This window comes from Osmerus eperlanus, chromosome 15, assembly GCF_963692335.1.
Source record: "Osmerus eperlanus chromosome 15, fOsmEpe2.1, whole genome shotgun sequence".
Lineage (NCBI taxonomy): Eukaryota > Metazoa > Chordata > Actinopteri > Osmeriformes > Osmeridae > Osmerus > Osmerus eperlanus.
This window is the reverse complement of record NC_085032.1, coordinates 1,177,043-1,194,489: the sequence shown is the minus strand read 5'-3', so window position 1 is coordinate 1,194,489 and position 17,447 is coordinate 1,177,043. Positions and strand designations below refer to the sequence as shown.

At 40.7% G+C, this 17,447-nt stretch overlaps 1 protein-coding gene across 2 annotated transcripts in view; it reads left to right on the top strand.

The window, feature by feature from the left end:
* The window catches only part of LOC134035288 (zinc finger and BTB domain-containing protein 47-like), a 43,131-nt gene extending 26,944 nt beyond the window's left edge, over positions 1-16,187 (top strand). Inside the window, exons 2-7 of one of the 2 annotated variants that reach the window (XR_009932336.1) lie at positions 7,829-9,211; positions 10,049-10,196; positions 11,135-11,250; positions 11,383-11,527; positions 11,751-12,277; positions 13,378-16,187. Coding sequence is in view for 1 of the 2 variants with exons in the window: in XM_062480279.1 (XP_062336263.1) it covers positions 7,829-9,211; positions 10,049-10,196; positions 11,135-11,250; positions 11,383-11,527; positions 11,751-12,160 (2,202 nt within the window). In the remaining variant the exon portion in view is untranslated. Of the gene's footprint in view, positions 1-7,828; positions 9,212-10,048; positions 10,197-11,134; positions 11,251-11,382; positions 11,528-11,750 lie in introns of both variants that reach the window. The other variant, XM_062480279.1, reaches the window with a different exon arrangement.
* The last annotated feature ends 1,260 nt before the right edge of the window (positions 16,188-17,447 follow it).

The window sequence follows — 17,447 nt, the reverse complement described above, 5'->3', positions numbered from 1 at the left end:
GACCAAATGGTAAAATAGACTAACCAAATCTTGCTGTCAGGGCAATTGTCCTTAAGATTGTTAAGGTTTGGTTGCTTTCAACTGGTGCTAATTGTTTTTTTGTGGAATGCAATTTCATGCTCCTGTAAACACATATCAATTGTGGATTGGCTCGTCACCTGTGGTTGCATTAACATATAGATGGAAATGTGTTAAGGTCGCACTACACTTACAGCAATGCAGCTAAACTCTTTAAGGGACCACTCAGAACAAATCTACTGATTTATCCTTCTATTCTAATTCTATCAGGTCTTGTAGTACAAAATCCAAATAATATTTATTCTAAATGTAATTTACATGGGGAGCTGTGCTGTTCTCGGTTAACAGTTTAAATAACTGTAACCAATTTTGATCACAATAGCTTTGTGAACTGCACACATGTAGCAGAGCCAACTGCTGCTAGCAGCGAGTCTATGAATCGCCTATGAGTTGTGTAGTTCTGTATGTGACCTCGGCCCTAAAATAGTTCTCCCTTGTGTGATTAAACACGGACCTACACCCACTGAATTTTATATTCATGTCTGTTTTGTGCTCCCTCTAGTCCAGGGTCAGGGCTGAATTGATGTACTGATTCGGGAGATATAGGATGTTCAGACTGTCTACAGGGAGAACTGCGGAAATCCCTCTGGATATCTATTCCAACATTAACTAGGAGATTTAGATGCTGCCAAAGAGGCTGATGTTTAAATGTGTGTAGGCATGAGCATAAGCAACAGAGAGGGGAAAAGTGAGGACTCAGAGGGCACACTGTCATCACACTGATACTAAAGCAGGGGTGTCAAACTCATTTTGGTTCAGGGGCCACATACAGCGCAATCTAATCTCAAGTGGGCCGGGCCAGTAAAATAATAGCAAATCTTTACCTTTGTTTTTCAATATTTCAATATTATGCCTTAATTTATCATTTAGCCTACATGTGCATTATAACTCACAGATCACAGTGGATCTACAAAGGCACAAAACATTTATTCACAGATTGGCCCATGGAAAAAATTGCATTTCACTTTGATTAAAACAATTTGTTTATTTTAATGTACAGTAGATACATTTTCACATCTGACCACCTGAACTGACTCACCACACCATGCACAAACTAAGGTGGGAGCTATGAAGAACGTTATCACCCTGCCTTGTAAATGTATTACATTTGTATATTTCAAAAACACATAAAGGTGATAGCAGTGCATGAGCAATAGTGTTCCACCAGACCAAACTATTTTGTGCTGAAGCTGCTGACTGATATTATACTGCACAATGTTCATGGTCTTTAAATATTACATTACTACAGTAAATGTTATTTTTTCACAGAACTGTATTCTTCAGAGTGCAAAACGTCCCTTAAAGAGCATTACAGGAATTAGACTTACTCGCTTTTTAACCCCCTCCCCTCTCTTTCTCTCACTGCGACCTATCTACTGCAGCCACCGGCTGCCCCTGAAACTTGGCATCTTTTAGCCTTCACGATTGCATCAATATCAGGTGTCAAATCTTGAGTAGCGGCCAATTTCATAATGTCATTTAAGTGCTTGTGTGTTAGCCTTGAGCGCAGCTTTGTTTTATTGATGTTCATTACAGAGAAAACCTGTTCACAAAGATAGGTAGTGCCAAACATGCATAAAACCTTTGTAGCCAGGGCTGTTAATTTGGGGCACCCTGACAAGAGATACTGATAAAATGTGTCCAAGCCACCGAGACAAATTTGTCCTTCATACCTGAATCCCACTGCAAGTCAATTATTTTGAGTTGGATGTCAGCGGGCAGATCAGAAGCCTTGACTGTGAATGGCGAGCGAAAAACTGCAAATTCTGTCTCAAGTTCACCGAAGACCTGAAACCGTTGCTCAAACTTCCGCAGCAATCCTGCAATCTTGTCTTTGTATTGATCCATGTCAACATTAAGTCCGGTCGCACGCACATCTCTTAGACAAGGGAAATGAGCAGTGTCACCGCTAGATAGTTGTCTCCCAGAGTGACAGTTTCAACTTGAATGCGCGTATTCTGTCATAATACTGAGTGACAACTTTTTTGCGGCCCTGCAACAATTTGTTACGATTATTCAGGTGCTCTGTAATATCCACCATGAAGGCAAGATCCTGCACCCATTCTGGGCATTTAAGTTCCTTCACTGGTTTGCCTTTTTTCTCCATAAACTGTCCAATTTCCTCTCGTAGCTCAAAGAAACGCTTCAGAACGGCACCTCGGCTTAACCACCGTACTTCGGTGTGGTATGGCAAGTCATACATAATGTCTTTATCACTGAGAAGATCGCCTGCTTTTCTCCCGATCATTGATGGCGCACCATCTGTAGCCAGGCTGACGGCACGGGACCAGTCCACTCCGACCCTGTCCAGCGCTCCAACGAGAGAGCTCATAATGTCATCCGCTGTTGTAGTATCCGTCATAGGTACCAACCCAAGGAACTCCTCGGTGACTGTCAAAGTCTCATCAACACCACGAATGAATATGGGCAGTTTTCTTCTTTTTTTTTTTTTTTTTTTGTCATTTAGCAGACGCTCTTATCCAGAGCGACTTACAGTAAGTACAGGGACATTCCCCTGAGGCAAGTAGGGTGAAGTGCCTTGCCCAAGGACACAACGTCTGTTGGCATGACCGGGAATCGAACTGGCAACCTTTGGATTACTAGCCCGATTCCCTCACCGCTCAGCCACCTGACTCCCGTTGAGCAACTGTTGAGCTGACTCAGTTGAGCAACATCTGTAATATCAGTGCTCTCATCAATTGCAACCGAAAATGCAACAAATGACTTGACTTTGTGATTCATTTGGCTGTCCAAGTCTGCCGAAAGATCTGAAATTCTATTGGCGACAGTGTTCCTCGTTAGGCTAATGTCGGCAAAGGCCTGTCGCTTTTCAGGGCACACGATTTCTGCAGCCTTCAGCATGCATGTTTTCACGAACTCACCCTCAGAAAATGGCTTGGATCCTAACGCTATCTCGTTAGCAATAAGGTAGCTAGCTTTCACCGCTGCATCACTGATCTCTCGGCTACGCGTAAAATCAGACTGCTGTTTCTTCAGACCCGCTAACAATTCATGTATCTTCATGTATTCATGTACCATGATGAGTCTCATAGTGGCGCCGAATATTATATTCCTTGAGCACTGTAACTTGCTGATTACACACCAAGCACGCTGCTTTCCCATTAACTTCTGTGAATAAATAAGAATCAGTCAATTTTTCTTGGAAAACTCTGCTCTCTGTGTCAACTTTTCTCTTTTTTGACAAAGACATTTTGGTAATGAGGGTGCAACAGTGGGTAATTTTGACCAAAAAGAGCTTAATAACGATAAGGGAAGATTGCCAGATGGCGCGCTCTTGGCGCGTTGCTGTCACGTGCTGGTTATTTCCGGATCTCTTGTTTTGTCAGTGCGATCTCTGCTGGACAAATTTGGAATATCAGTTCCTTTTTTTAGAATTTGGAAGTCGTCTCGCGGGCCGGATTGAACCATCTGGCGGGCCGGTTTTGGCCCGCGGGTCGTATGTTTGACACCCCTGTACTAAAGTATCCTGGACTCTTGTGGACATAAAGTTCTCATTACTCCAAAACCACAGACATGTATTTCATCTAAGTTTGAAATTAGTATTATTTTACTGGAACAATGGAACATTTTTGTTGTCATTGCAGTGATTCTGATAAGAAAGCCTGTGTTTCTGTGTTGATCTTTCCTTGTATTATACAAAAAGACTACCTTATAACTATCAATGAGCCATTGTGTGTACAGTAATGGCTAATGCTGTCATCCGGTACTCCCTATTGCGAGATTGTGACTCGGGTTTGTGTGTTAGAGTAGAATAGAAACAATCACGTGTGTGTGTGTGTGTAAATTATAAACAAATTCACTCTTTTCTACTTTATGCTGGTGTCGTTCTCACTAGACCCCTGTTCTGGTCCGTTCAGCATGAGTGGAAACTATGAAGATCACTGCTGAGTGCACACTTTTTACTCAGTGGGTGGAAGTGGCTCTCAAAAGCTATAGTCTGCCATGTTATAATCCATACCACAGCAGGTAACAGACTGAGCTCATGGGATAACTGTCAAAATCTAGGTGCATGGTCAGTCAGAAACGGAGCTCTGGTTTTGCTGTAAATTTCACTACCTATACAGGATATTTGACAGATACTATGATTTTTATTGAGAATAGTTTAGAGCAGCGTGGATTAGAGATCGGTCAAGAAATGCTTTATAATTATGATCATGTGATAGAATGGACATTCTCACTCGCTGGTCCAGGGAGGGAAGGAGAGAGGTAGGGACATGGAATGTAAGGATTGACACGTTAAGCTTTAAAAGCCCACAAATGCTTTACAGTTATGATTTATGAGATGGAAATCCACAACTGTGGGAATTCCCCACACCAGTAGATTTCTTGATCTTTTACCTATAGAAAATTTAGAACATATAGTGTAGCAAAAGCCCTCAAGCACTGCGCTGACCAGCTGTCTCCGGTGTTCACCTACATCTTTAACACCTCCCTGGAGACATGCCATGTGCCAGCCTGTCTCAAGTTCTCCACCATCATCCCTGTGCCCAAAAAGCCAAGGCCAACAGGACTCAATGACTACAGACCCGTCGCCCTGACCTCTGTGGTAATGAAGTCTTTTGAGCGCCTTGTGCTGGCACACCTCAAAGCCATCACAGACCCTTTCCTGGACCCACTGCAGTTTGCCTACAGAGCCAACAGATCTGTGGATGACGCCGTTAACATGGCCCTCTACTTCACCCTACAGCACCTGGACTCCCCAGCATCCTATGCCAGGATCCTGTTTGTGGACTTCAGCTCTGCCTTCAACACCATCATCCCTGCCCTGCTTCAGGACAAGCTCTCCCAGCTGAACGTGCCCGACTCCACCTGCAGGTGGATCACAGACTTCCTGTCTGACAGGAAGCAGTGCGTTAAGCTGAAAACAACTTTAATCTGAATTCTGAAGCAAAAAAACATGTTTCAAAACATAGCCTAGAAGACAGTTGACTGTTACAAATATACATGAGGACTGTTCTTGGTATCCTAAAGCGTACCAACAGGTACTCAACACTCTTTGCAAATAAATCGGTATGGTCAAGGAAGATGCATTCCCTCCTCAGGGAACGATCTGCAAAATGTTGCAGTAGCAATAAATACGCCATTGTGTGGTGTAGTCCTAGTGTGTGGAATAAGCCTACTTTGGGCATATAAATGCCATGATAAGTCACTTATTATTGGATGGCAAGGTTCCCCGTTAACATAGTTGGTGTGAATTGAAGGCAAAGCAAGGCTAGTTTATTTATATAGGCCTAGCACAATTCATACACAATGGCAATTCAAAGTGCTTTACAAATTAGCAGAAGTGTAAGTGTAGTGTGTATTTATTAAAACAAACAAACAAAACAAAAAAATATGTAAAATAATGAAAATTATTAGTTGCAAAATTATAAAGTAGAGAAATATTCCATTTTAAATTAGAACGGACGAAAACGGTATAACTACTTATTTTGCGCAAACATCTCAGCTCTCAATTGTGTGAGAGTGCTCTTTGGTGTGCGTAAATTCTGTTCTTACCTAAGAACAAATCCCAAATAAGAAAACATTGGTGAATGCCAGAAACTTCGTGAAAACTGCGCAAGTGGGGTTTAAGAAAAAATTTGTTCTTAACCCTTGTGTTATCTTCGGGTCATTCTGACCCATCAGTCATTGTGACCCACCGTCGTATTGCAACAAATTTACCTCATACAAAAACAAAGTGAAGCATTTTCTTTTAACTGTCGGGCTGTCTCAGACCCCCCACATTGGAATGGTTAAAAGAAAATTATTTGTATTTGTTTTTGTATTGGGTAAAATTGGGTAAACACAACGATGGTTCGTTATGAACCTTTGGGTCATGTGACCCGAAGGCAGCACGAGGGTTAAGAACATTTGATGAATGAGGCCCAATGACCAGGATTAAGAGTGGCTGATGTAGAGAAGCTGACACGGACGGAATGGGAGTAAAAATCGGCCCTGGACTTTGACCCAGACTGGCCCACCAGAACTGGCCCCCGTATATGTCACCACAACTGCCCTGCCAATGCATGCACATTCAGTTTTTGATGTGATGCTAGTTAGGGAGTTCCGCACTTAATATGAGATTTTTTTTTTGTAAAACAAACCGTTTTTCAATTGGTAAAAACTTGTCTAGTGAAGGTGATGTCTTTTTGTCGAAGCCTCAGTGCCACCCTTACGTTTCTTAGCCTGGTTTTCCATCGTTACTAGCCAGCTTTCGATCTGTCAGTGTCACTGTCATGTGTAAGCGAGACAAAGGGAGCGGGGCTAAGGGCTGCATAGATGTTTATTTGGAATAGACCAACCGTCCTGGGGGAAAGGGGGGCCGGCCAACCATGTCGCTGTATCTTCTACCGACAATTTTTATAAGGAAAGCGGCCCTCCAGCCCAGAAGTGTTTCGGCCCACCTGGTGCTCCCGATGGCCAGTCCGCTACTGGAAGCTGACAAAAGCTGTGTTCGACTTCATGCAGCACCGGCATGAAGCTGAGAATGCTGAGAATGCCATTGGCTGCATCAAATCAGAACACACCTAATGTTGATGCGCTTTTCCCTACTTACAACATGGATAGCCGGTCACATGAGTGCCTTTGTCTTCAGACCAGGGATGTTGTTACCGTCAAGTATCGCTTCCAGTCAACTTGTTATGAATTTATTAGCCAGTTTTCCAAAAATTGATTTCAAGCTTATTTACGTGACTGGAGGCATATTTTCAAGATGGTAATGTTGGAATAAGGATTCCAGCTGAGATACTACTGCCAGTGAAAACGTTGTTAAAATAAGCTTGTTTCAAAGTGGGTTCTTTATTAATGAATGAGTGCAATATGAGTAAATGCTTAACCCTTGTGTTATCTTCGGGTCGTTCTGACCCATCAGTCATTGTGACCCACCGTTGTATTGCGACAACTTTACCGCATACAAAAACAAAGTGAAGCATTTTCTTTTAACCGTTGGGCTGTTTCAGACCCCCCACATTGCGAAGGTTAAAAGAAAATTATTTTTATTTGTTTTTGTATTGGGTAAAATTGGGTAAACACAACGATGGTTCGTTATGAACCTTTGGGTCATGTGACCCGAAGGCAGCACGAGGGTTAAGAACCATTTAGTCCTTGGTGCTTTATAGAACTGGCAGGGTTATTGTCAAGTCACACTGATTCAATCAACTGAAACATCTTCTTTGGCATTTTAGTAACCTACAGCAAGCAATACAGTCTGCAAAATAAAAATTTGGATTTTAATTCATCATGTAATTTATTATCATAATTATAAATGGAGATATATTAATAATAAATAGATATCAGGGCTAAAAATATAAATATATTAAAACTGACATGACCAAAATAAAAATTTCATAGAACACTTTACAGGAAAAAAATAAGGGTACTTACTCTTAAACCATTTTCTTACATGGTTTAACCCTTGTGTTCTCCTCGGGTCGTTCTGACCCATCAGTCATTGTGACCCACCGTCGTATTGCGACAACTTTACCGCATACAAAAACAAAGTGAAGCATTTTCTTTTAACCGTCGGGCTGTCTCAGACCCCCCACATTGCGAAGGTTAAAAGAAAAGTATTTTTATTTGTTTTTGTATTGGGTAAAATTGGGTAAACACAATGATGGTTCGTTATGAACCTTTGGGTCATGTGACCCGAAGGCAGCACGAGGGTTAAGGTTGTGGCAGGACAGTCACTCTCTCCCTCTCACCTTTTCTTTTTTTCTCTCTTTTTTCATGTTTTTCTTTCTCTCTCTTTCAGCTCATAGTGGAGAAGACAACAGACGTCCCTACGGCTGAGTTTTCTCTTGTAGAGGATGTGGCCCTGCACTTCACCTGTTTGATGGACAGGCTGAATGAGCAACGCCTCTTCCAGCCCGACCTCTGTGACGTGGACATTGTCTTGGTGCGCCAGTGCAGCACCTTTCCTGCCCACAAGGGAGTGCTGGCAGCCTATAGCCCATTCTTCCACTCCCTGTTTGCCCAGAGTAAACAGCTGCGGCGTGTGGACCTGTCCTTGGATGCCCTCACCTCCCAAGGCTTGCAGCAGATCCTCAACTTCATCTACACCTCCAAGCTGCTGGTGAGCAGCCGCACTATCCTCGACGTGCTTGATGCAGCCACGCTGCTGCAGATGAGCGACATTGCAGCCTCCTGCCACAATCTCATCAGCAGCCACTCACTGAGGGCAGCAGCCGCTGCACCTGTAGACATATCAAATAAAGAGGGGTTGGGAGCCACTGTGGTGACACCCTCTAGTCAGAGGTACAGAGAGATCAAGCAGGAGACAGAATTAAGGCGGGTATACACACGGCAGGGGAGCAGTCTGTTCTCGGTGAGGGTGGAGGAGGGGCTTGTGAAGGCATCTCAACACCACGCAGCCTCCCTAGCCAAGCAGGTCTACGAGGAGGAAGGCCTGGGGGGGAGACCAGACTCTGGAGGAAGGGGCTTCTGTAAGATGGATGAGAGTGGAAAGGAGTCTGAGGCCTCTGATGGCCACACCTCCTTCAACAGGCAGCAGATCATTGTGGAGGTCAACCTCAATAACCAGACACTCAATGTTTCCAAAGGGTCAGAGGGCAAAGCTACCATTGCCACCGAAACCACTCATATGTTCCCTCATGGCCACGATGAGGAGAGGGATTCAGTGGAAGAGGAGGATGAGAACGAGGATGATGGGGAGGAAGATGAAGGCGCCCCCAGAGAAGAGGACATTGAAGACAGTGAAGAAGAGCAAGATGAAGAAGAAGAAGATGAGAAAGAAGACAACAATCTTAACATTCGAGGGGTGGAGCATGCCACAATGGAGAGGCCTTGTTGGGGGACTAGGTCTCTCATCATTTCCGCCAAAGACACCTCTGCCTTAATGCGGCCAGACCTTGACAGCGCCATGCTCAGTAGTCGGCGCCGGGGGCTTAAGAGGAAGCTGAATATGGAAAGTTTGGGCCAGAAGGTGAGGTTGGAAGAGAAGCAACACTTTCCTTGTAAAAAGTGCCCCCGTGTCTTCAACAATCGCTGGTACCTGGAGAAGCACATGAATGTGACGCACAACCGCATGCAGATCTGCAACAAGTGTGGCAAACGTTTCCTACTGGAGAGTGAGCTTCTCCTGCACCACCAGACCAACTGTGAAAAGAGCATACAGGTAAGGGGTGAAGATGGTGGCAATAAAGGCCATGAAATGTGTAATTATGATGCTAATAATGATGATGCCAATTAAGGAGATTATCGGTAATGAAGGGGATGAAATTATGTCACATGTCAGTGTTTTGGTCCCTTTCTAATCAGCCAACTTGTTTTGAATTACATAGACATATTACATAGAACATAAAAATGTGGTAATTCAACAATGATTACAAAATGTAATTATTTAACTGTAAGAAATATTGCCCTTTTAATTTAATATATGGATTTTGGGTAGTCTATTTTGTTTGTCTTAATAATCTATGCTAACACTTGCTAACCTCAACACTTTACGTTGAGGTTACATTAGCTACCATGTAACTACGTAGCAGTAACCACAGATATTGCTATGTAAATACACTTTACATAGCAATATGCAAATTATTACACAAGTGAAACTTGTATGGAGGAGGTTGGTCTTTTCAGGGGTAAGTTGATGTTAATATTGAACACAACCTTCAACAGACCCTTTACAACATCTACTGACTCCTTACATTCCTTCCCCATACTGTGCCTTCTCATATTTTTCACACTAACCCTAACCACCTTTTGTAATAACTTGGTGTACACGGCTAATACTTAATACCATTTAATTACATAGCAATCATATTCCCTATATTGACTTGTAGGAAATAACACCCCATAAAAATCAAGCAATTACACTGCAGTGCTCTCTTGGTCTCTTGAAATGTCACTTCTTACCTTTTTGTTTCAGCACTTTACTTTTCTGCACAATTCAACACCAGACCCAACTCGTAAACAATACAATAATTGCCTGTTTCTCATGGTTGTACTTTAGTGTGTGACATGTGGTAAAGTCTTCAAGAAGCTCTGGTCCCTCCATGAGCACAACAAGATTGTGCATGGCTACGCAGAGAAGAAATTCTCCTGTGAAATCTGTGAGAAGAAGTTCTACACCATGGCGCATGTCAGAAAACACATGGTCGGTGAGTACTCCTAGCATTTCACAGAAGGGATCATATGCACTTTATACCCATAAGGACCCAAACATTTTTGGGTGAAAGAAAATTTGGCCAAATTAATTTTTGGTTGCATTACTTCACAGTGTTTGGAGATTAGTTTATGCACATCCAATCTTAGGACAAGGTGTAGAAACTTAAATCAAGGTTTTTATAGAATACTTGCACACTGGGGTCAATACTCTTGTATACTTTATTCTGCTAGTTTGAACCTAGGTAATATTAGAAATACCTTGTTAGTGGAAACCTCAGCTGGGATTGCTCTTGGTTAGTTTACTTCATTCCTTACAACAAAGATCTGTGAATGCAAACTGAAGAAGAAGCAAACATTTAATGTTCAATATTTCCAGGTTAATACCGAAACTGTCCTTTCCATACCAGTTAGACAGATGAAATAAAAAGCATTTAGCATACATACATCCTCTCCTGGACTCAGGAGAGGACATTTTTGATGCTGGAACTACTTCCTATCACAGTCGCCACATCTATTTTCCTTATACTCAATTAGAATGAGCTACTAAATGACTGACCAGATTGTTATGTTATGTTTGTTAAGTTATGTTATTATTATTAGAATGTTGTGGTGCTGCCCTTACATTTAGTCATTTAGTAAGTACAGGGACATTCCCCCCGTGGCAAGTAGAGTGAAGTGCATTGCCCAAGGACACCGTGTCCTTGGGCATCGAACTGGCAACCTTCTGATTAATTGCCCGATTCCCTAACCGCTCAGCCATCTGACCCCCAACATATTCCCAACATTAGATACAAATAAAACATTTAACTGGTGGGGAATGAAAAAACATGAAATTATCAAATGTGGTTAAACGCTTTCAGACACCCAAAGTGGCCTTGAGACAGAAAAAGTTAAAATCACTTGATGTTTGTCTCTGCTTGTCTTTACACAGCTCATACCAAGGATATGCCATTTACCTGTGAGACATGTGGGAAGTCGTTCAAGCGTAGCATGTCTCTGAAGGTACATTCTCTCCAGCACTCCGGAGAGAAGCCTTTCAAGTGTGAGGTTAGACCTTCCTTTAGATAAAACCTTCCACTCACTTACATACAACTACGGTATAATACTTGATGTCTCCACTCATATCTCCAAGGTCTAAATTGGATTGATTTCTGTGTGTATTTGTATGTTTCATTCCAGAATTGCAATGAACGTTTCCAATATAAGTACCAGCTGCGCTCCCACATGAGCATTCACATCGGACATAAGCAGTTTATGTGCCAGTGGTGTGGCAAGGATTTTAACATGAAGCAGTACTTTGATGAACACATGAAAACTCACACTGGTAAGAACATAATATCATGTCTAGTGTTTAACAAAAGTGTTGGTGAACCTGTCATGATAACTGTGCATGGTTATAGCTATCTAAGATGTATGGTCAAGCAGCAGTGAGTTGACCAGCTGCAGCATAGTGCAGTGAGATTACTTAGGTGTGTAATGTTCCTGCTGTCCATTTTGGTATTTAATCTTGACCATTTACTATATTTCTTTGCCCTGTCTACCTGTAGGAGAGAAGCCATACATCTGCGAGATTTGTGGCAAGAGCTTTACCAGCCGGCCCAACATGAAGCGCCACCGTCGCACACACACAGGGGAGAAGCCATACCCCTGTGAGGTGTGCGGCCAGCGCTTCCGCTTCTCCAACATGCTAAAGGCCCACAAGGAGAAGTGCTTCCAGGTCAGCAACCCAATGGTGGTCTCTGATGCTGATGCCCCAGGCCCGGACCAATCCTCTGCCCTGGTCATCTTGGACCCTGCTACAATTGGTCAGGTTACACTGGGATTGGTGAATTCCGTGACCACGCCCATTGCTGCATCAGCCACTATGCACCACAGCTCTCCCTTACCCCTGCCCCTTCCCCACTTTCCCACTCCTCCACCCTTGTTCTCAACTGGTCAGATGAATTCCAAGAACTAGTGGAAAATTAAATCACCTAAAGCACTTAATGTGTATCCCTGTCTCAAAAATGTTGGATCCTGGACAGCGCAAAACGAGTCACGCGAGAAGTGTAAGGCAATGCACACCTGTTATATGGTAAGAAGAAAACGCTACAGGAAATACTTTACTTGAACGGGGTCTTCATGAAGATTTATAACACCTTTATGAAACCAGTTGTTACATCTTCATGTGTGTGGAAGTGTATATATATATATATATATATATATATATATATATATATATATATATATAAGCCACATGTATTATATGAAAGCTAATATATTTATCTAAGAATGAATCTGAAAAGTTCTGTATGTTTTTTTTACTGTCACTGTACTCAAAACATACACACATTGTAACAATCTTAATCTTTAAAAATGAAATCTACCAATCACTGGCCTGCCCTTTTTTTTCTTTCAAAACAATGTGTAGATTCTGCTTCCAATAAAATTTAAATAATATTGTGTTATGAATGCTATGAATGATACATTAGAGCTTGTGAAGGTATCATGAGTGTGTTCGTAAGGTTTTATGAACACTTAACAAGGCCCCCCTCAAGTAAAGATTGAGGCTTCTGACCAAGGTGGTCCTGGAGAGCATACTTGTGGCCTGCTGATGGCTGACTTCTAGTGTCATACAGTCAATGCCATGAAAAGTGTCACATTTGGCCATAGCCATGCCACGGCCAACCAACAGAGGGCAGTATAAATGTAATTAGCCATGTTTTGGAATGGTGGCTTATTAATGGCCTATTTGTGTCATTAATTAAAGAGTTAATTCTAGTAACAATGTTTTGGTTCCTAACTTACACCCATCCTCTTGTATCATAGTGAACATCAAATAACCTCAGAATCATGTAGGATATATTTAAATTTATTTTGTTCATAGAAGTCTGTTGTTTTGCTTGAATTTCCTGAATCACACATACTTTCCTGAAGAACAACATATTAGTTTGAGGCCTTTACTTTAGCCAACTCTGTCTAAAAATGTTTTGGGGTTGTTTATTTCAAAGCTTAGGTTGCCAAGGTGTCCATGACAAAGGGTTGTAGTGTCCTGAGCTGAATAGGTTATCTCTGTGGTGTATGGAACCAGGGGTGGTTGTGTACCTTACCTGCCCTGATGGAGGGCTGCGCTGTGAGAACAGCGCAGCCCTCCTTTCTTTTTTTGTCTGACTTCTTTCCTTTCCTCCCTTACAGTCTCCTCCTCTTCTACCGTAACCAGAACTCAGTGGCTCACATTGTTCAGCTACCAAGCGAAACCTGCTTCTTTGGAATAGAACCACATGAATTATTTGATTTGACAATTACTAAATATGTAGCGTGTGGTTCTGATCTGTTCTATCATTAACCAAATGCAGATTTGTCTTTGAAAATATGTATGCCCTTGCCAATAACCAAATCCTGTGAGCTTCACATGCTTATTGTTGGAAAATAGACAGCATTTATAATCAACCATGCACCTTATCTTAACCCTATTTGTATTTAAGACATACTCAATGATAGTTTGTGTAATAATGTGTGATATGTTATGTCATCTGTTTGGTTTTTCCAGTGGCCTAACTAATTAGTCTGTTGTGCAGTGCACTGGTGAATGCGGTGTGTGATGACGTGTGTTTGTATGTTTGTGATGTATGTAGTAAAAAGGGGTCTGTGTGCTGTGTAAAAGAAGTCAACAGTCCAATCCACAATCTGTCAATTGCCAGACCGGATTTTTTAAGTACAGAGTTGGAGGGAGATATTGTTGACTGATGCTTCCAGCTGACCAATTACTATCCTCTTTACTTAGTTTTTACAGAATTATTGCACTTTCTGGTCAGTTTTAATTAAATTATATTTTACTGACAGTTATTTTAGTAAATAGAGTATGTTGTAGATATATCTTGATTCTGATTCTTCATTCTATTCCATATCCAAAATATCAGAGTCTAAAGGAGAAAAAGTCCTGGGCCCCAATGTCCTCTCTATGCTAGGTATCATGTATACTGTTTACTCAGCATGTACATATTCTAAGAGGTGTTCTCAGATTTGTCTCCGAGATCTTTCTACCCATAATCGTTGTTTACATTCTGTTGAGAGTCAAATGAATGTGTTACCCTATGTATTCTGGTTGGTACAATTGCAAGTCATTGGAAGTGGTGGGTTAGCGTTAGTATAAATAATAACATGTCAAATGTTTTTATTCTGTACATTAATCTCTAAGCACTTTGTGTACTGTTGCCTATGTAAGCTCATCCCAACTAGGTATGTATATTGTTACTTGCCATGGTGAAATAGTAGATCAACTAATGTGCCGTCAAGGTACTTTTTAGGCTTCTCTTTGTTGATTCCTGATTTGCCTTCTTTTGAATAGGATTGAGTTAGAAACAACCCATGAAAGACAAGGTTTGCAGCTGTGGTGGGTTTTCAATATGTCCATATGTTTTGTCCTGGATACCAGATTCTGACTGTATAACCAATAGGATATTTATGGTCATGTCCAGAAACAACTTCCTCTTCACAGTACTCATTAGCTCTTAATAGGATAACTCTTAATTTGATATGTGTAAGCATAAATGGGAGGCGCTTGTAGCCATATTGCTTTAAACAATCTAATAATTTAAGATGCACAATTTTCCTGAAGGCATGAGGCTGATTCATGCCAAGGTTTCATAGCAGCCTCTCAGTACTTCACAGATTTCTGACGGCTGTAGCCCCCTTGTTGCTTTGTAGCACACTGAGCTCCTTAGGGAATCCTCATTGTAAAGGAGCTTCCCTAAATCAAACATGTATGTTCTCCAGAGTTCAAAAGCAGTTATTGGCATTGGAATGGGTAGGAACTGATAGCAACTGATAGGAACTGAAACCTAAAAATTCACTTTTTGTAACTGCACCTTATTTTTTCACAATGTGATTTATTAACTACAACAGTCCATAACGTAAGGCTCGTCGTTATGAAGACATCAAGTTGATTGCTATAAGATTACATATTGTGACAGGATTCAATCAAGGACTTTTGTGAGATACTTTGAGGGGATAATAGAAAGTCATTGTGAAAGTATTATTTTGCCTTAAATTAACAGATGTTAACTGGAATTTAATGTTAACAGTTGACAGTGAAGGGAATCATTGATTTGGAAGAGAATGGTAGTGATATTACTGAGATACTTTGAACAATATTTGCACTTTGAATTATATTTTTCTTATGGCATAATGGTGGAAATATTGACAACGTTGACAAAACGAGTCGTAGAGATTATATCATTAAACTGGTAGAGAGTTACGGAGCTCCAGAGGTGACATAGATTTCTTTTTTAAAAGTATTTCGTGGCCACGATTGATTAAATTGTGCACACAACACGGGGAGATATTCATCAAATTTATATACATAAAACCAGGGAACGATTTAACTAAAACAAGGGAATTAATTAGTAAAACGTGCGCACTATTTAACTACAAGTGAAACGAATAAGTAAAACATGCGCACGATTTAATAAATCGTGGCCACGAAATAAAATGTATTTTTATTTATGTCACCTCCGGGGCTCCGAAGAGAGAAGCTTACCCCAGCATTAGTCGTTAAAGTAATTTAAATTACACAAAAATAAATACATGTAATTTATGCTAACTATTCGTAGAGGAAGTTACTTAAACACATTAACACATTGGTTATTAAATGAAATTAATAATGACATTGTAGCTATTTTGGCTACCAGTTTCCTGTGTGAAAAGCTATGTAAAGTAGGATTTTACCATCTTAAAATCAGCACATTTTCTAAAAAGATGATCTGACCTGTTTACTTTACAGAAGGCCTGCTGTGGATCAACACTCAGTAGATTAAGATTTGCTGCCACTTGTTTGTAATGCCATCTGTTAAGATGTTGTTGAGCTGTGCCCTGGTGAATGCTGTGCATGGAGTGTGATGGTGTGGAGTTCTGCAGCAAAAACTATTTGCAGCCAATTGAGTTTGCCAAGGGTAAAATGTCTACTTTACCAGTTCTTCTTTATTAAGTCTTTGTGCCATGTCTCTTAGAGTAAACTTTCACAATTGATCTCTCTTTAAGCACCCTTTCCATAATCGGAATTATTTATATAATGTGTCTGAATAAGGTGGTTTGGCTCTTTGTTGCCATCAGGTGTCAATATTGATTCCCAGAGCTAGAGCTAAGAAAACAATATGAGCTAATATTGTCTTTCTTTTTATATGTTGTATCAGAGGTTGTGAAGAACTTGCTGGTTGCCAGATTAGTAAAAAGCTTTGGATTTTTGTGAACACTTTACACTCATGAAGGAAGATAATAAAACGAATTATGCATTTATAAATGGCAAAGAGAATAATAAAATGTAAGGGAAATGAAGTATATGTAAAGTTTATGGTTTCTAGAATGATGTTTTTACATGTTGTCTGTAAAGCAATCAATGGTCACTTTCTTAGTATGAGGTTGCCATCCAAAGGATTGTACTAGCTGAGGCAAATCTCTTGGCCCTTACTGAGTGTATTTATGAACTTACCATGGTGTTTCCGTACTCTGTGGTACCTAAACAAATGTATCGTAGGATTTTAGAGAGATGAAGAGAAATGAAATGAAATTGAGTGAATGTTGTTTTTGGTGTGGAAAAGCATTCCCTTTTTATACTTTTAAGTTTGTTGAGTGAAAACTGTTCAGATTGTTCAGAAAGAGATGTTACCAGAAATGTTGCACATACAGTATGAAGGTGGGTTAGTTCCTCTTACAAACATATTGTCAATGTTGACTTTCCAATTTGGGGCATGGAAAATGCGTGGCAATTATAGAAACTATAATATATGATAATCAAAAAAGTGTTTTCTCACAGTACTTAAACAAAGGTTTTCATATTCTATGTGTCCCCTGCTGACCCAACTCTGATGATATATGTTTGTCATTGATTGATCCTCTACTTTACAAAATAAACCCTTTGGCCTAATTTCTCAAACAAAGATTAGGCTTTGTCTAGAACTACACCACTTCAGTGGAGCAACTCCATGTTTGTTTAGCACTTGGCATCTGTGTCTTTGAATCTAGTTCAAAGTCTTAGTTAGCTTTGGTGTACATGTACCATGTGTAAGAGGTAGTAAACTATGTCAGCAGAATTAATAAATTAAATTAATACAATACAAGGACAATAGTGTCTAGAGGTGCTAATAACATTAGCTGTATTTTCTGTATTGATTCGTGTTTTTTGTCTGTAACACAGGAGAGCATAATGGAATCATTTCATTATCAAACAATAAATATATATTATTCCATCTAGGCTTGTACTAGTTCTT